Here is a 19,957-nt window from a genome sequence, read left to right as displayed (position 1 = left end):
CGACTCTAAATCTGTGATTGCGGATATTTTTTCCTCTGCGCCTATCGTCAGATGACAATGGAATATGAGTTCCCGCTGTGTCTCGCGATCTGCTGAATTCATAAAATTCCTACGCGTCTATAAAATCGGCCATTTCGTGGTAGGCCATCCGCTGTTGCAGGGCAAGTGTTCTTCTGTCTGCAAGTCAATTTATAACATCGCACAATGAACGAGACCGCAGTTTCATTTGCCAAGGATTTCTTGGCTGGTGGCATCTCTGCTGCCATCTCCAAAACGGCGGTTGCTCCCATCGAGAGAGTCAAGCTTCTCCTTCAGGTAGCTATTGGTCCATGACTAGCTAAAGTTATGCCGCCTCTGCTGCATGGCAAGCATCAGCTAGCTAACTTAGCTATCTGTTATCACTGGCTAGAGAAATGCACGCTGCTTATCTTCCTTGCGGTAACGTACATCTAGCTAGCTATGTCTTTTCAATGTCTTAAGACTATTATATTGATTTGATATGTTTAATAAACGCAGGATGGTTATCTAGCATCTTCTGCTGGTTGTCATAATTCGAGGTCATGAGATGTTTCAAATGACCTACACGCTAGCCGGCTGGCTAACGCAGTAAGTCATTAGCACAGGTTGGCTAGCTCGGCCACACAATGCTAACGTTAGCTAGCTAACAAAGCCAGGGCCAGTCTATGACATTGGGCAATTCCTCTTTCTGGATGGCACCTGATATAGTTATTTACACAACTCATTTACATGTAACAATTTAGTTACGTTACTCGACTAACTAGCTTTGGTTTCGTAGTAAATCATACCAGTAAAATATACGTTATCACGACTTGAACAATCGAGCAGTTGGGTAGGTACTGCAGCCACAGTGGTAGAACTGAGGTTAAACTAAATACTTGGCTGGCATTGAAAGTCTGCAGGGTAATTTGACCGGCAAACCGTAACCACCAAGTGTTGGTCTGTCTTGTTCAATTAAATAGTTGATGCAAATCGTTAGCAACCAGAAAGCCCTGATTTAAGCAGGTGGCAAGGTCGAGTTGAGCAGAGCTCAGGGATGACTGCAGGGCAGAAAACGTCAGCTTTACCAGCATGCATTTAAGGGTTTATTTATTTTATCATATAAGTGTAATTCAAGTGTTCTCCTATTCTTAACAGGTCCAACATGCCAGCAAGCAGATCAGCAAAGAAATGCAGTACAAGGGTATCATAGATTGTGTTACCCGCATTCCAAAGGAGCAGGGCTTCCTTGCCTTCTGGAGAGGTAACCTGGCTAATGTCATCAGATACTTCCCCACCCAGGCCCTCAACTTTGCTTTCAAAGACAAGTACAAGAGTGTCTTCCTTGACGGTGTAGACAAGCGAAAGCAGTTCTGGAGGTACTTCGCTGGCAACCTGGCCTCTGGTGGTGCTGCAGGAGCCACCTCCCTTTGCTTTGTCTACCCTCTTGATTTCGCCAGAACTCGTCTGGGAGCTGATGTCGGAAAGGCTGGTGCGAGGGAGTACAACGGTCTGGCAGATTGCTTGGCGAAGACGTTCAGGTCTGACGGTATGAGGGGTCTGTACCAGGGCTTCGCAGTGTCTGTCCAGGGCATCATCATCTACAGAGCTTCATACTTCGGAATTTATGACACTGCTAAAGGTATAGACTTTAACACTGATAACATCTTTTCACAGAAAGCTGTTGGTGTCTGTCGTTTTGTGCGATATGTAATATTGTGTGGTATGTAACAGGTATGCTGCCAGACTCCAAGAACACTTCCATCTTAGTGAGCTGGGCAATCGCTCAGTCTGTAACTGCTGTGGCCGGCCTGACCTCCTACCCCTTCGACACTGTCCGTCGTCGTATGATGATGCAGTCTGGCCGTAAAGGAGGTGAGTTTTCCTCGTCACCCAAACCGTCCAGTGTTGCCATGTTTAAATGGTTAGGGAGAAATTGTACATCTGGAAGACTAGGAGAAACATGCAATTCCAAATACAACTAAATTGGCATTATGTCCTAACTTGCGTTAACTTTTTTTCTCCAGCTGATATCATGTACTCTGGTACCATGGACTGCTGGAAGAAGATTGCTCGTGATGAGGGTGGCAAGGCCTTCTTCAAGGGAGCCTGGTCCAATGTTCTCAGAGGCATGGGTGGTGCCTTTGTGCTGGTCTTGTACGATGAGCTAAAGAAAGTCCTTTAAATTATTGTTTTTTTAACATCACTGTTGAATTTACATTAAATGGCTAAATGTAACAACTTTCCACTCCTATGGATCCTGCATTCTGCCTTATTTATGTGAACCAGCTAGTGGTCTGCTACTAGTTGAGGGTGGCGGCTGTAAGTTGTGCATTTTATCTTTCAAACGTTCCATTCTCATTTACCAATGTCATTCCTGTATAAGAAACCTCAAATACTACTCCTGTCCTCCAGTGGGTATGTTTCTAACCACCACTTGAATAAATTCATTATAATGGACAAACCTACACTGGAATGATGTCAGTAGTGTTTTTTTTTTAATGGGGGGGCTGCAAAGTTAACTGTTCTATTGGTATGCAGGTTTGTTGAATGTCTGGGTTTCAGAGATTATGGGACATGTGCACTGATTGGATAATCAAGTGGATTACACCACTTACAGCTATAGTTGTGTGCTTATCAACTACTTAGCCTTATCGCCTACTTAGCCTCTGACTTAAGGCTATGGTTATAGTCTACTACATTTAAAATGAAATTACTTTACCAGTGTTTTTGCATGTAATAAACTGTTCCAGGATGTTTTCATTAGATGGAATATGAAGATTTTGAAAGATCGGGAGACTGCAATGTAAACTGACAACCCTTTGCATGAATTTGCACTACCTGGTTTAACTGGTCTGTTGCCCTACGCATAGTCATACATGCTTGGATTTGAGTTATGGCGTAATGATCCAAGAAGTGAAGTATAGTAGCTGACAAGTTTGAGATGACTTAACATAATATTTAGTTTGTGCCACTGGTGTCCGGTGCCTTGTTGGCTAGTCTTGCCATAGGCATGTTATATGATCCCAGCACACTCCATTTTGGCTTGTGACAGCAGTTCTCATTTCTACAGTTGGAATGTAGTTCAACTTCTGTCCACATTTTATGGTATATTTTACTACATTAAAACAAAAGGAGTCTGGTGGGAAATCTGGTATAGTTGCCTTACATATGGTAGGCAAAGTGTCCTCTAGAGTAAACAAAACTCAATGTCCTGCTTCCCCCATGACTAAAAGACATTGGGAAGATCTTCCTGACGAACTCCAGAGCTGGTCAGGCACTCATGTGTAGATGGATCTGGACAGTAAGGTATTAAAATAATTATCTGCCTTAAAACAAATTGACAAGTGCCACCATTGACTTGTCTTAAAATAAATAGCATACAAGGTGGAACCATGAAATCTGGACACAGTGGACAGAAATTACATTTTAATGCCGTGTGTAGACATATTTCTGACAATCAGAATATGGATAACAGGACACTCAACTATAAATGAGGTTATAGTGACGTAAAATAATTAGGATAGACTTTAGTCCCCAATTGAATGAAGACAAAGCAAATGTATCACAAACGGCTGCATGATACTGTACCTTTAATCAGTAAAACTTTTGTATGGAAAGTACTTTTTTCTAATACAATATATATTAATTATGCAATCAAAATACTTTTTCCAATGAAAGCGGGTGATGCAATCTGCTTCGGTAGAATCAAAATGGAACTATCTTGGGAGCATCTGTGACACCAGCATACATGGGGCAAGGAGCAGCAGAAATCCTTTACTGGCCATCCCTGGATTTCCACCTGTAGCCAGACCAATGCCCTCTGATCCTGAGACACAAGATACAGTAGAAAGAGGTCAGCACAGACCCATGGAAGAGAAAGTGAGATGGATCATAATCTAATTTACTGTTGTACATTCACACCCACCTTTGATCAAAGTTCCTGACCTGATATTCAACCAGTAGACAGTGCGCTGTTGGGCTACAGTGGCCCTGAAAAAAAAGTGCAATGCAGATTAATGAAAGGTTGCCTGTCAAAGTACTGTGAGAGAAACAGATTTTTTTCACTGACTTTTGACTTAAATTGGCATATAATTTAATGGTAAATGTACCTTTATTCTTTTAATGTCATGTATTATAAGAATTCGTTAACATTGTCATATCATTTGTGTAATACGTGCGGAGCAAAACGGATCATCTAGTTTTATAGACTCACAAAGGGTTCAAGATTAGATTTAGGGCTCTATTCAATCTGGATCGCTGAAGCCTAAGGGTTGCGCACTGGAAATGTAAAGATTATTCCCGATTGAGCAGACATATACAGTCTTTACCTTGAATGCAGTCTCCGCTAACGCATGAACATTGCTTTTAACATTGTCTCTGGAGGTAGTGGTCGAGATTTAGCAAATACGCAAGTTTACATCTGAGTAATGTGTGTAGCCAATGGTATTTTTACGAAAAGTGTAGTAAGGGTGATGAGACTCTAAACTTAATAACATAACGCTGAACTTCAGCTATACAGATTGAATAGAGCCCTTGGTGTTATGTTCTTACATGAAGTAGATAGTGTTGGTGTTGTTGGGTGGTATCCAGGTAAAAACAGTAGTGTCGTCTTTCAAGTTAGTATTGGCATGGGTGATGGCACCTTCTTTATTTCCTGAGCACTTGGAGACACAATCATATTTGTCAACCTCTTTCTAGAATGTTTAGTTTACTCATGGAATTTTCACCCCAATTAGGTTACACATAGGAAGCTATTAACTTACCTGCAGGAATTTGGTATCTGGAGGAGGAAGTTGCCAACTTCCTAAAGCATTAGTGCTAGTGCTGGCTGCCGATCGGGCCTCCAGAAGCACGCCTCTGTAGTTTGTTCCAGTTATGGTCACTTATGGGGAGATACACCAACAAACAGTACAGAGTGATACAAATGTGCCATTGCGTTCCCCTTCATCTGCAGAAATGTGGTATCTTGAATCAATGTTAAGGCATGATAACAGAAAATGTAAGAAGCCTCAGACACACTACACTGTCTTACCCATCGAAAAGTGTCTAGTTGTGACCATTGTCATTGGCCTGCCTTATCCCTTCCACTTTGAATTAATAATTGTTATTTTTAACACAACACATTTTTCTAATTTGTGAACTATTTGTTAGGGTTATTTCATAACATCAGCAGAAGTGTTACTGGTCCGATCAAATTAGAAATCACATCTAGTTCCTTGGGCATGTCCAAAGCTGTAAGGTGTAGGTAGGATGTCCAACATCTTACCTGTAATGGGCTGGCCAGTCTGAAGGGTCCTGGTGCTGGTGAGGATGGTGTAGGGTGCTGGGGTTGGCTGTGGCTGCACCCCAGTGTGGCGAGGAACCATGTCATCACAGGCGGAGGTGGGTGCACCGTTGGGAAAGCCAAAGCAGGGAGAGATCCCTTGTAGAAGGACCAGACTAAACATCAACAGCTCCATCAGGTCAAGTCAAAGTAATCCAGCACAGCAGCACTACGTACAGAGGGCAGGTGGGGGAAGAGTGGAATGGGAGCCTTGAATCAAGAGATGGTCTTTTGAGGCAAATTACTGCTGAGTCACTCATGCACATGCCTGTCCACTAACAGGGGTGAACCCTTGACATGCGCAAGAGCAACAGTCCCCATATTCTACCCCCCCGCCCCACAAAAAAAGGTTTATCCTCTTCTTTTCATGGCAAGACAAAGCAACTCTTTCTTCTCCACACACTGCTGTGAAAAATTACAATTTTTCTCACCACTCGTGCACATGCCCGTGCACCAACAGGGGTGTCAGGTGAACCCTTGACCACGCGCAGGAGCAACAGTTCCCCATTCTATTTCCCCCAAAAACATGTTTTTCTTTTCATGGCAAAACAAAGCAACTCTTTCTTCTCCACATACAGCCATGAAAAATAACAATTATGCTCACTGGACTCGTGGCTTGATGTCAAATTCTCTGAACTGCAATGGAAAGTTATTGTGCAATGTGACCAAGTTATCTATATTTAATCTCCTAGTCATGTCATCAACAGCAAGCTTTTACACCATGAGTAGCTCTAATCTATGGATTACTGACCATTGCTCTGGATGAGTCGATTAAATTACTTTGCTACTTGTGGAATATCTCTCAAGAATCAACTTTTTCCAGCAAACGCACTCCATGTAGCAAAATGTTATAAACATAATGGTAAAAGAAAACAGCACCTCATTCAGAATAGTCCTGAAAGGGTCAGACAGCGAGCTTTATTAGGTGTCATGTGTTTTATTAAGCACTTTAAACCAAAAGAAACAATTTCAGAAAACAGATGTTTTCCTATGAAAGTGTACCTTTATATCCTCCATTTGAACACCTGGTTTATGTTGATATATCTCAGATTCAGGTTTACAATATAATTTCATGACATCATGGTCTCATTTCAAGGTTTTATTTACTGCCCAGAAAGCGCACAGCTTGGTTTCCCCTCATCGGAGTCAACCACTAAAATAGACATAACCAGTAGACACAGAACCCTCTACAGTCAAATTCAACCGGACGGCTCGATTCAATCTGTAGCGTGATTGACACTTAAAAGGCAACATGTCTGCGTTCGCAGAGACAGCATATACGATAAATGCTGTATGTCAGCTCAATTGGAAATTACCTTGACATTTCAAATCGCACTAAAGCGCTGAACTTCAGCGATACGGATTGAATCAAGCCCTTAACCTAATGAACAGAATGAGTTCTTATCAACAGTCTCAGACATTTCAGTGATGACAACCAGTAGGACCATCAGTTTCTTTTGCGTTTGTGTTTCTTCTTTTGCTGGGAGCATCTTTTCTTCTGAGGGCCTTGGTCTGACTCCAGGTTAATACTGGGCCTTGTGACTGCCTGTCTGTTGTTCTTTATTAAGTCCTCCCGAGCAATTGGCTCAATGATGGCACCTAACTGGGTGACGACCTTTGGCGCTGTGATCTTCTGCACTGTGTTTTGGGTGTTCCAGGTGTGGCCAACAGGAGAACGGATGGTGCGCTCGAACTGTGTGGGGTTCTCAAATGGGAACGGTAACTGACACACCTGCAAGATATGAAGAAATTAGAAGTTAAACCAGAACTCATTGGCATACTTTTTCTTTGGGGGGGGGGGGGAGACCATCCTCATCTGACAACCTCATATCTTTGTTTTAAATAGTACACGAGCTAGGTCACCTGGTGTGCAGCAATGGAGGAATCCCGCTTCTCTGCGATTATGATGTTAGGGAGCTTTTGGTCTTGCCTTGGTGGAGGTGGAGCAACTTTTACCCGGAATCTTAAGTAGACGAAAAAGCAAACAATGTTAGGGGGACAAACTCAAAAATACCTTCACTAAGCCTGCATGATACTACTTGGAGCAGTTTGTCAAAAGACCACAATTTAATGCCTTTGCCATCTACTTACCTCTTGCGTTTGCTACGAGAAGGTTGGAGACCGAGGCCCCCCCACTCTCCCCATCCAGGCAACGTCAGGTCAATAACCTTCGGCCTTCCTGCCTCCTCCTGTTTCCTTTTGTCCTTCAGGAAGTCGGAGATGACATCATCCCCTGCAAAGGCCTCTTTAATGATGATCCTCTGTTCCTCCTTGTCCTGAGATGGCAAAACATGACAGAAAAAGAAGAGTTTAATTTCCCAGGTAACAGCATAGGATACGTAAAGATCTTTTTGCAGGAAGGTGAGCTAATGGTGCATTGAATCCTCCTGCAGATCGAAGGGCGCTCGTTTCAGATGCGCCTTGAAAAATACATGTATTGGTCTTTGAACTGTGTCCCTTACCTCAACATCCTCGATAGCTGTTGGAGCCAACGGCATTTCGATGACCTTTGCTTCCTTGGTCAGAACCTCATTGGGATCAATCATTTTCTTTCTCTTTCTCTTTTTGTCTGCCTGTTGAGTTGCAGACTGAGTGTCTGTTTCCTCTGTGCCCGGAGTCTGGGTGGTCAGAAGTGCTGTGTCACTGGCAGAGATGTCCTGACTGAGCAGCTCCACATCCTCCAGGGTCCTAACCCGCACCAGGCCCTCCTCCAGCAGGGCAGGGCTCTCCTCCTGGCCTGCACCTGGGCTTGCCTTGGGCTGGTCAGCTGGAGGCTCCATGTGGTTCTTCACTAGCCCATGGAACAGGCTGGTGAAATTTGAGAGCCCAGCCTCCTCATCATCAGAGATCTCTACAGCCTCTTCACCATCTGAAATCTCTACAGCCTCTTCACCATCTGAAATCTCTACAGCCTCTTCATCATCGTCAGAGATGTCTAAAATCTCAGCTTTCTTCTCATCTGGAGTTTGAATGGAAAAGGAGTTGTACTTTGTGAGAGACAACACAAACACAAAACTTGTCCCAATGTCATTTCACTCCTGATCACGATAAGAAACTAATCTGCAAAGACCTGATGCTACATTGTGACACACTATATCAATCACCTTACCGTCATTCTCCTCCATAGACATAGGTGCAACCTCAACATCTTCAGTTTGACGCAATTTCCGCCTCTCCTCAAACCCTCTTAAAAGTGATTCTTCTTCAGTTTCCTCCATCTGCTCCTCATCCTCCTCTTGGTCGTCCCATCCTTCCCCTGGTTTCCCCACTTCTCTGGGCCAAACAGGAGGATCTAAACGGTTGCTTTCCTCCTGCATCATAGGCTCTGTAGAAAGCTTGCCTCTCATCCATGGATTCACCTGGTCCAGTATGGGCTCTACGTCATTCACAAAGTCTGGCAAGGTCTCTGCTGACTCCTCTTCATCCTCCTCATCTTCCTCATCTTCGTCAGCAGGGATTACCAACTTCTGGGTCAGATCTTTGTTCACTTCCAGCTGTATTTGCATGGCTTTTCGAGCCTGGGGACAAAGAGAAACCAAATTAGTCTCCAATTTATTTCTGTCTCATGACACATACCTATGGCGATATATTTCAAATATAGAATGCAACTTTTAAATAAAAATCTGTCTGTAAATTTGCCCGTATATACACATTGAACAAAAATATAAACGCATCATACAACAATTTCAAAGATTTTTACCGAGTTACAGTTCATGAAAAGGAAAATCAGTCAATTGATATAAATTTATTAGGCCCTTATACAGATATGCATCTGTTTGTCACATATACCTTCAAAAAGAAGTATGGGCGTGGATCAGAAAACCAGTCAGTATCTGGTGTGACCACCATTTGCTTCATGCAGCACGACATCTCTTTTGCATAGAGTTGATCAGGCTGTTGATTGTGGCCCGTGGAATGTTGTCTCACTCTTCAATGGAAGTGCGAAGTTGCTGGATATTGGCGGGAACTGGACCACACTGTCGTACACGTCTATCCAGAGCATCCCAAACATTCTCAATTGGTGACATGTCTGGTGAGTATGCAGGCCATGGAAGAACTGGGACATTTTCAGGTCCCATGAATTGTGTACAGATCCCTGCGATATGGGGCCGTGCATTATCATGCTGAAACATGAGGTGATGGCGGTGGATGAAAGGCACAACAATGGGCCTCAGAATCAGGATTGCTGTACATTCAAATTGCCATCGATAAAATGCAATTGTTGCCTCCCAATTGGCGCCGTAGTCTAAGGCACTGCATCATAGTGAAGCTGTGCCACTAGAGATTCTGGGCTCGAGTCTAGGCGGTGTCGCAGCCGGCCGCGACGGGAAGACCCATGGGGCGGCGCACAATTGGCCCAGCGTTGTTCCGGGTTAGGCCGGCAGGGATGTCCTTGTGCACTAGCTACTCCTGTGGCGGGCCGGGCGCAGTGCATGCTGACATGGTCGCCAGGTGTACAGGGTTTCCTCCGACACATTGGTGCGGCTGGCTTCCAGGTTAAGTGGGCATTGTGTCAAGAAGCAGTGCGGCTTGGTTGGGTTGTGTTTCGGAGGATGCACGACTCTCGACCTTCGCCTCTCCCGAGTCCATACGGGAGTTGCAGCGATGAAACATGACTAACTACCAATTGGATACCACGAAATTAGGGAGAAAAAGGGGTAAAAATAAAATAAATAAAATGCAATTGTGTTCGTTGTCCGTAGCTTATGCCTGCCCATACCCCACCGCCACCATGGGGCAATCTGTTCACAACGGTGAATTCAGAAAACCGCTCGCCGACACAACGCCATACACATGCTCTGCGGTTGGACATACCGCTAAATTCTATAAAACGTCGCCTCCAACATCTTATGGTAGAGAAATTAACTTCTTATGGCTAGGGGGCAGCATTTTCACATTTGGATGAAAAGCGTGCCCAGAGTAAACTGCCTGCTACTCAGTCCCAGTTGCTAATATATGCATATTATTATATTGGGATAGAAAACACACTGAAGTTTCTAAAACTGTTTGAATGATGTCTGAGTATAACAGAACTCATATAGCAGGTGAAAACCTGAGAAAAATCCAACAAGGAAATGGGAAATCTGAGGTTTGTAGTTTTTCAACTCTTGGCCTATCGAATACACAGTGTCTATGGGGTAATTTCGCACTTCCTAAGGCATCCACTAGATGTCAACAGTCTTTAGAACCTTGTTTGATGCTGAGAGGGGATTGAGTAAGGTCTCTCCCAGAGTGCCACGAGCTGACCATGCACGTTCATGTGAGAGTTAGCTTGAGTTCCATTGCATTTCTGAAGACAAAGGAATTCTCCGGTTGGAACATTATTGAAGATTTATGTTAATAACACCCTAAAGATTGATTCTATACTTCGTTTGACATGTTTCTATGAACTGTAATATGACTTTTCGGCTGAACTTTTGCCTGGACCTGCCCACGCGTCGTGAGTTTAGATTGTGTACTGAACGCGCGAACCAAAAGGAGTCATTTGGATATAAATGATGGACTTTATGGAACAATTCAAACATTTGTGGGACTGGGATTCCTGGGAGTGCATTCTGATGAAGATCAAAGGTAAGCGAATATTTATAATGCTATTTCTGATTTATGCTGACTCCAACACGGCGGATATCTTTTTGGGTTGTGTTGGTCTCTGAGCGCCGTACTCAGATTATTGCATGGTTTGCTTTTTCCGTAAAGTTTATTTGAAATCTGACACAGCGGTTGCATTAAGGAGAAGTATATCTTTAAATCTGTGAATAACACTTGTATCTTTTATCAATGTTTATTATGAGTATTTCTGTAAATTGATGTGGCTCTGTGCAAATTCACGGGATGTTTTGGAGGCAAAGCCAAATGTAAACTGAGGTTTTTGGATATAAATATGAACTTTATCGAACAAAACATACATGTATTGTGTAACATGTTGTCCCGGGAGTGTCATCTGATGAAGAATATCAAAGGTTAGTGATTAATTCTCTCCATTTCTGCTTTTTGTGACTCCTTCCATTGGTTGGAAAATTGCTGTATGCTTTCTGTGACTAGTTGCTGACCTAACATAATGATGTTCTGCTTTTGCCGAAAAGCTTTTTTGAAATCGGAAACTGTGGTTGGATTAACGAGAATTTTATCTTTAAAATGGTGTCTAATACTTGTATGTTTGAGAAATTTGAATTATGAGATTTCTGTTGATTGAATTTGGCGCCCTGCAATATCATTGGCTGTTGGCGAGGGGCTCCGGTTAACATTAAATTCTCTAGCAACAACTCTGGTGGACATTCCTGTCAACATGCCAATTGCATGCTAGAGTGGCCTTTTATTGTCCCCAGCACAAGGTGCACCTGTGTAATGATCATGCTGTTTAATCAGCTTCTTGATAGTCCATCCACCAGACAGGTGTGACATATCTTGACAAAGGAGAAATGCTCACGAACAGGGTCGTAAACTAATTTGTGCACAACATTTGAAAGAATTAAGCTTTCGGTGCATATGGAAATTTTTTGAAACATGGGACCAACACTTTACATGTTGTGTTTATATTTTTGTTCATTGTAGTTTCACAGTATGTTATGATCCAAAAGCCAAGGAGTCATCATTAACGAAAACAGATTAGCAAATAAATGCAAGATAGCTTTTTTCTGGTTAATACAGCACATTTTACAAACACGTGGTCGAATATGTTTTTGTGAATGTGACATTTGTGACTCCACAGATTACTTTTGTGACCTGCATTTTACATATTTGAAACTGCCATTACATTTTGACTGCCATTCCATATTTGTGAGTTGTATTTTACGGCTCAGTTTGTGCAGATTAAAAGCACAGCATCCATATTAGGGCTTCCTCAGCTGGGATCCTTCTGGCAAAAGCAGTGCCCACAGAGCTGGAGTGGGCTCCATATTTGACAGGTCAGAGGTCAGCCCTCACACACACACTTTTTAATGAAAAAACAACATAATTTTAAACTAGAAATGAAATTGCCATCAACTTTGGTGACTGATTACATTATGTAAGATTGATAAAGAGTAGTATAAACAATATTACCGTTTGACCACAGTTAGCACGTTTACATGCACACCATCTTTGCATTTTCTCATGTGCAGATTATATTGATTTTAGCCGCGAAAAAAATATTGGTATCTTTGTGACACTACTTATATTTTAAACATTTTGATAAATTTCTTCTCCATATGATACCGCTCTTTTCTGAAAACACTGGTTCTCTCAAACTGCCCAATACATTTAAAATATTTTTTTGCTAATAAAATATTGCGACTGGTAGCGTAATATCTTTTAAACAAACATCTAAAAACAGTTTAAAAGCACATTACCCCATCATCATATTTTGCCATGATGGCCTTGGACTTGGCCCATTTGCCACTGTTCTGGTGCTTCAGAGACATTCGTTCCTGTGGGAATAGAGATGAAACAGAAAAAATAAGCAGGTTTAATGCTAATAATCACAGTTTATTCTTAGGTTCTTTCAAGTTGTTTCCATCACTCTCTCCTCTCATGTAAAGGTCTCACAAAGCCTACTACCTTCATTCTTGACAGTTCCATCTTCTTCAGTTCCTCCAAGGCAGCAGCAGGGTCTGTCTTAACCATTTCATCAAACTGTTTTAGATACTCCTTACGCATCACTTTCTTCTGTACCCTGTGGTATCTGGGGAAGAAATGGGAATGTTATTCATCATGTAGTGCCTCTGATGTTCCCTTGCAGTGATGTTACAGCAATCACATGCCACCTTCCTTCCACCATCTCAGTTAATAAACCTCCTCCTGGATCAGCTCATTTCCTTTTACTTCGCATTGCTCATCCTCCAGCAGAATTTACAGCTACAGAAGTTAGGAATTTCTTATCACCGCACAATTTAGGAAAATCAATACAACAGTTCACTTTTGTAGTGCAAAATAAATAAAGCGTCAAGCCCTCGTTAATACAGGGTATGTAATACATGGTACGTATATATCAAACCCTCATTAATATAGGGAACTACATGGTAAGGATATATCAAACCCTCATTAATATAGGCAACTACATGATATGGATATATCAAACCCTCATTAATATAGGGAACTACATGATAAGGATATATCAAACTCTCATTAATATAGGGAACTACATGGTAAGGATATCAAACCCTCACTTTTTGCTTTTTATTTTTTTTTCCCTTTTGGCTTTCGCTTCATAATAAGACTGTAGTACTCTGGTTTTTTGGAGTTCTGCCCGACGGATCTTGGCCTGCAAAAAAATGTAATAATGTATTATATATTGGTTGTAGATATGTGACAACCAAGAACCATTTAGAAAAACTCCACAATTTGTACATTGTTGTTTTTCAGTACATTGTCCGTTTTGTCCACATACAGAATGAAGTCAATATCAGTAGTGCGTGCAGGCCTTTGTCCTTGCCCAGCACTAACACACCATATTCAGCTTATTTTACACATCTGACCACATACTGGATGTCATGCTTGAGGCGGGGACTCACCTCCTCCAGACTCATGGCCCTGAGAGAAGCCTCCTCAGTGGGCGTCAAGACAGGGTCATGGAGAGGCTGCTTGTTCATGCGTAGGAGGCTGAATATCTCCTGTTCTAGGGGGGTTTGGGCCTTGAACATAAAATATGAATCTGAAATTAGTTTATAATCATGTTACACAAACAGAAAACTCAAAAGGATATTTTTACACCCACCTTCCATCCAGCCACCACCTGCTCTATGCGTTTGGGGCCAGAGGGCTCCTGGTTCAGTGGGAAGACCAGCTGCTCTGCCTTCTGGTTCTGTAGGACCACACTCTGCCAGCGAGACACCTCTTTTGACGTTTTCTCAAAAGCCACTTCTCTTTGGATCTGTACAAGAATATTTGTTCAATCCTCTGAGTCGTGAACAGTGGCCTGCATTCAAGACTAGACATCCTGCCCCTGTCGGTGGTCTTACCTTTTCTGTCTCCTTCCTGGTCAGGGGCGTCTCCAGGGTGCTCTGGTTGTGTTGAAGGTTCTTCAGCTGCTTCTTCGTCTTGATTAAGGCACTGGGGGTCTTATCCAAGGTTCCAATGAGGTCAGACAAATTTATTTTGTCTCCTTCACCTGTCAGTCATGACACGCGGACAGACATACAGTTCAGACTCAGCTTATTGTTCAAACACATTTTGGATTTCCATCACGGTTCCTGGATCCTGTCATTTAACTTTCACAAACTAACTGACAAAAAACCTTGATAAAAGCACAAGGCATTTTCAAATAAGTAAATCAGGTACATTTAGCATCATTTACCTTCAGCATTGACTGTGAATTCTGACACCTGAATGCTTGCTTCAGACCGTTCAGTAAGCTTCTTCCTGATCGTGAAAACAATGCACATCAGACAAAGAAATGGATCAAACATGACTACAAAAGCAATACAAGTAAAAATGTAACATTACATACTGGTGAATAATATAATGAGTTGGTGGGCCAAGTTTGCCAGTCCTCATTTCTCTTGTATAACTCCAGAAGCCCAACTCATCTAGGAAGGTACTATAGCAGCACAATTTTCTGACATCTCTCACCTCTTCTTCCCCCCAAGCGAGCTGATGGCCTCCAGCAGCTTGCAGTGTTTCCTCTCATCATCACTGCCTCCCTGTATCAGACAAAACAAACAGCAGGGCCCTACATTCGTCCATTGTACTCACATATGCACGTAAATATTTTGCAGTGCGATCTGGAATTTTCATTTATGAGCACCAGTGAGTGAGAAAATGAAGGATTCTAGCGTTATTACCTATAGACATTTTTTGCATACTCCTAAATGTATTTCTGTATGCCTACATTTTCAACTTAGGAGCAAACATGCTCCTTGTAAAAAAGGTCAGTATAGAGCACTACACTGTACCCAAAATGAACCGACCAATCCAGAATTCATGTGCTTTGAAAAGTCAGCTCATACTGATTCTCAATATAGTGACCTCCTCTTTCGTGTTCTTCCTGCATGTTTCAAAAATTCCAAATAGACAGATAAGCTACTTATTATTGCTCAAGATAATTACTGCAGGTGTGTGTGTGTATGTGTGTGTATCCTACCTCATCCTCACTAGCACTAATGATGTCATCTGCCAGTGCCCGTTGAAGCTCCTCATCATCCTCGTCATCCATCCCCTGGACCACCATCTCACGGGAACTGGAGTGGGGGACAAAAGAGCTACCTGTTACTTTGCACTTAGTTATCTTTTTATTCCATCAATATTTGACTAATCTACCAAAGACCATCATCATTAGCCCCTGGAGTTCTGTGCAACGTGTAGTTAGCACACACACGTATGTGGACACCCCTTTGAATTAGTGGATCTAGCTATTTCAGCCACACCTGTTGCTGACAGGTTATAATAATCAAGCACAGAGCCATGCGATCTCCATAGACAAACATTGGCAGTAGAATGGCCGTACTGAAGAGCCCAGTGACTTTCAACGTGGCACCGTCATATGATGGAACAACTCAGCGTGTCAGATTTCTGCTCTGCTAGAGCTGCCCCGGTCAACTGTAAGTGCTGTTATTGTGAAGTGGAAATGTCTAGGAGCAACAGCAGCTCAGGCGCGAAGCGGTAGGCCACACAAGCTCACAGAACAGGACCACCGAGTGCAGAAGTGTGTAGTGCGTAAAAATGGTCCTCGGTTGCAACACTCGCGATCGATTTCCAAACTGACTCTGGAAGCAACATCTGCACAAGAACTGTTCATCCGGGGCTGCATGAAATGGGTTTCCATGGCCAAGCGATCACCATGCGCAATCCCAAGCGTCAGCTGGAGTGGTGTAAAGCTTGCTGCCATTGGACTCTGGAGCAGTGGAAATAAGTTCTCTGGAGTGATAATCACGCTTCACCATCTGGCAGTCCAACAGACTAATCTGGGTTTGGTGTATGCCAGGAAAAGTGTGGAGGTTGTTATAGCAGCAAAGGGGGGAGCCTTTGTTTACATATCTTGCATTACTCATCACATATGTATATACTGTATTCTATTCTACTGAATCTTAGTCCGTTCTGCTCTGACATCGCGCGTCCATAGACATATAGTCTTAATTCATTCCTACTTAGATTTTTGGGTATGTTGTGCAATTTGTTAGATATTACTTGTTAGATACTACTGCACTGTCGGAGCTAGAAGCACAAGCATTTCGCTACACCCGGAATAACATCTGCTAATCACGTGTATGTGACCAATAAAATTTGATTCGAACTCCATAGTAATGCCCATGATTTTGGTATGAGATGTTCGAAGAGCAGGTGTCCACATACCTCATGTAGTGTAAGAAATAAGTGCGACTAATTACTTGAAATTAAAGGTCGAGAGCCACTGATGGTACCAAATACACCAAATCACGTTAGTTAGCTAAAATTAGCGATTTGGCTAATATCATTGTATGCTGTAGCGTTAAGGTTTTCCTTCACTGGAACTAAGGGGCATAGCCCCAACCATGAAAACAGCCCAGACCATTATTCTTCCTCCACCAAACTTTACAGTTGGTACTATGCATTCGGGCAGGTAACGTTTTCCTTTGGTGAACCAGGTAGCTAGTTAAAACGCAAAGGTTAGCTACTTAACGTAATTTTGTGTATTTGGCACCATCAGTGGCTCTCGACCTTTCGTTTCAATTAATTAGTCGCACTGTAAAGAATATCAGTAGAGGCCCGAGTTATTGAAAATGTGAGTTCAGTGCACAAACCTTGTCATCTTCATAGTTTCTCCACTCTTTCGTGTAGCTTTTGACTTGGCCATGTTGACTCGAAACTAGCTAGAAACACACGTGCAATGCAAATGCCGTGTGGGAGTGAAGTCTGTCGTACGCTGTCGTAAAAGCGCGTGCGACACAGCTGGCATGTTCGAGGACATCAATGCTGCGTACTACGCAGTTGGCACTCGTGGCCCAGATCTGCTGAAATTGACAAGTGTGGGTAACTGGATATTTGGAGCACAGGTAGAACAATGAGGTTAGTTATAAAAAAATATTTGCTTGGAGTGTCTGAAAGTTGGCGTTGCAAAAGAAGTTGGTGGATCAACAGCGATGGGTGTAACACAAAAACAGCAACAAAATGGCTGGATCAACAGTGATGAGTAGCTTAATGTTTACATATCAGGCTAAGAGATCTAACGTAGTAGGTTAGGGTTAGGCTGAGCTAAAAATGCTACAGTTTTCAACAATCGACTAGTCATGCAGACCAATCAGCCACGCCACAAACGGTCTTGAGTGACAACAAATCTGCCCAATTAGCTGATTCGCTTTCCATACACCCACTTCTCTTGATCCTCCCACTTCTGTTGACACGGCCACTTACAGACACACTCCATTTATGCAGTTACCCATGACCCGAAAAATAATGCCAGGCTCTAATCATGACCATCCAGTTAATATTTTTTTAAATAAAAATACAATTATTTAACGAGGCAAGTCAGTTAAGAACAAATTCTTATTTTACAATGACGACCTACCCTGGCCAAACCCTCCCTTAACCCAGACAACACTAGGCCAATTGTGTGCCGTATGGGACTACCGATCACGGCCGGTTGTGATACAGCCCGGGATTGAACTAGGATCTGTAGTGACACCTCTAGCACTGAGATGCAGTGACTTTCGAAGGCAGTGAGATGCAGTGCCCTTGACCGCTGCACCATTCAGTAGTAGTAGTTTATAATTAATGACTTATCTTCTTCTGGAACACGAATTCCCCCAAGTTTTTCCCTGAACTCTATCCTACTTACCACCAGTGGCGATTTTAGCATGTCAGTCTTGGTGGGGCACACTCAACAACAAAAAATTAAGATGCATGCCAGCAAAGCCACTACACAACACTAAACAATACATTAATTGCACTATAACGGTGACAAACGGTGCCCACAAACTGTTAGGGCCTACATAAAGCTATCCCAACAGCAAAGCTTTCTTTGCAGCACAATGGAGTGAATCCTTACCACTGCTACACCTTGCTATCAGCGGAGCCTTGTCTGGCAGCGAAACAGTTCATATAGCCTCATTTACTGCCTTTAAAAAAAAACATAGCTGATATGGCTGACTTGCCTCAACAAATGTGGTTTCTACTGACAATTGAGATGTACAAACAGTGGCATAAGGGGACGACGAGCGCATAAGAGGCAATCCATAATTTCGATTAAGACATTAATGAGCAAGCTGGGACGGACGTAGTCATAACTATTTGTTCAGAACTTTTGAAATGTACAGTGACAGAATTCAGAACATAGGCCATTCTTACAGTATTCTCCCTGTACACCAAGTCAGAACCGTAGGATAAATAAAGGGGGCATATAAGCAGACAATGAAAGCTCTTACAATATTCGATGATTACATTTATCTAAAACAGGCTATAGGCTACATGTGCACCACCAAGTCAGAACAGTAGGCTAAGTTATGAGGGGGAAAGGGAACAAATTATTAGGGTGAAGCACATGGGCTACTAACAGTTTACTACAGAACATACATTTACATTTAAGTCATTTAGCAGACGCTCTTATCCAGAGCGACTTACAAATTGGTGCATTCACCTTATGATATACACTTAATATTAATTTCTTAGTTACAGTATACATATCTCCCTGGCATATTACATAATTTATGCAGTAATATAAAATACATTTTTGGACTCACCTTGTTGTGCTCTACTCACTTGAACAGAAAGGTGGCACGGAAGTCCTTGTGGGCAAATTTTGTCATCAAAGTCTGGCATTATCTGAATTTATGGTGCTTTCAAGACAAGTGGGAACTCGGAAAAACACAAGGTCGAATCATGACGTCAGTGATCTTCAGGTCAGAGCTCTAGAAAGAGGCCCGAGTTCCAGACTTGGAATTCCAAGTCCCAGACTTGGAATTCCGAGTTGGATGACCGTTCAAAACGTGTTTTCCCAGTCGGAGCTAGTTTTTTTCAGAGTTCCCAGTTGTCTTGAACTCACTAAAGTCATGCTGGATTGACAGCATGGCCAATGTATTCAAACTTTTCTTGCCCATGGTGTTGAATGTTTATCCTTTTAAGCTTGGAAAAGAGGCCAATAAACCCAGACTTGGACCACACACCCACAACACTGAATAGTAGGCTAGTGATTGCTTAGCAACACTCTGAGTTAGCCACTCCAAACCACTCATTGTTGAATTTGCGATTTCCAACTTGTTGTGTAACGTTTGTGTCCAATGGCCGATGAGCACAGATACATTTTATCTATAATTTCCTCTTTAAATGACAAGGATTGAAAACGATTTGCAGTAGATTGTCAACGTGATTCATGATGATGACTGCTTGTCTAGCTTGCTAGCTAAGATTTTGAAAGTATGATGTTGACATGATCAGTCCAATCAAAGCTAAGGTACATATAATGTGATTTCCTCCCAAGTGGCACATTGATCTAAGGCACTGCATCGCAGTGCTAGAGGCGTCATTACAGATCTGGGTTTGATCCTGGGCTGTGTCGCAGCCAGCCGCGACTGGGAGACCCATGGGGCGGCACACAATTGGCCCAGCGTCGTCCAGGTTAGGGGAGGGTTTGGCCGACAGGGATGTCCTTGTCCCATCACGCTCTAGTGACTCCTGTGGCGGGCCGGGCGCATGCACACTGACACGGTCGCCAGTTGGACTGTGTTTCCTCCAACACATTGGTGTGGC

At 42.7% G+C, this 19,957-nt stretch overlaps 3 protein-coding genes across 3 annotated transcripts; 1 reads left to right on the top strand and 2 right to left on the bottom strand.

The window, feature by feature from the left end:
• Positions 1-101: 101 nt before the first annotated feature.
• si:dkey-251i10.1 (ADP/ATP translocase 2) lies at positions 102-2,465 on the top strand. Its single transcript, XM_023988163.2, has 4 exons — positions 102-315; positions 1,156-1,639; positions 1,732-1,872; positions 2,025-2,465. The coding sequence occupies exons 1-4, from the start codon at positions 205-207 to the stop codon at positions 2,180-2,182; spliced, it is 894 nt and encodes a 297-aa protein (XP_023843931.1). The 5' UTR covers positions 102-204; the 3' UTR covers positions 2,183-2,465.
• Positions 2,466-3,411: 946 nt separating this feature from the next.
• Positions 3,412-5,548, bottom strand: si:dkey-251i10.2 (Reeler domain-containing protein). Its single transcript, XM_023988189.2, has 5 exons — positions 5,267-5,548; positions 4,764-4,882; positions 4,552-4,661; positions 3,926-3,990; positions 3,412-3,826 (listed from the first exon to the last, which is right to left on the bottom strand). The coding sequence occupies exons 1-5, from the start codon at positions 5,457-5,459 to the stop codon at positions 3,717-3,719; spliced, it is 597 nt and encodes a 198-aa protein (XP_023843957.1). The 5' UTR covers positions 5,460-5,548; the 3' UTR covers positions 3,412-3,716.
• Positions 5,549-6,407: 859 nt separating this feature from the next.
• Positions 6,408-17,474, bottom strand: si:dkey-251i10.3 (UTP14A small subunit processome component). Its single transcript, XM_023988122.2, has 15 exons — positions 17,017-17,474; positions 15,381-15,477; positions 14,870-14,940; positions 14,595-14,659; positions 14,260-14,408; positions 14,016-14,171; positions 13,813-13,932; positions 13,468-13,562; positions 12,860-12,983; positions 12,652-12,729; positions 8,433-8,841; positions 7,786-8,282; positions 7,415-7,599; positions 7,187-7,286; positions 6,408-7,055 (listed from the first exon to the last, which is right to left on the bottom strand). The coding sequence occupies exons 1-15, from the start codon at positions 17,067-17,069 to the stop codon at positions 6,771-6,773; spliced, it is 2,484 nt and encodes an 827-aa protein (XP_023843890.1). The 5' UTR covers positions 17,070-17,474; the 3' UTR covers positions 6,408-6,770.
• Positions 17,475-19,957: the final 2,483 nt, after the last annotated feature.

This window comes from Salvelinus sp. IW2-2015, linkage group LG5 (genome assembly GCF_002910315.2).
Source record: "Salvelinus sp. IW2-2015 linkage group LG5, ASM291031v2, whole genome shotgun sequence".
NCBI classification, from domain to species: domain Eukaryota; kingdom Metazoa; phylum Chordata; class Actinopteri; order Salmoniformes; family Salmonidae; genus Salvelinus; species Salvelinus sp. IW2-2015.
This window is presented reverse-complemented; position numbering and strand designations above follow the sequence as displayed.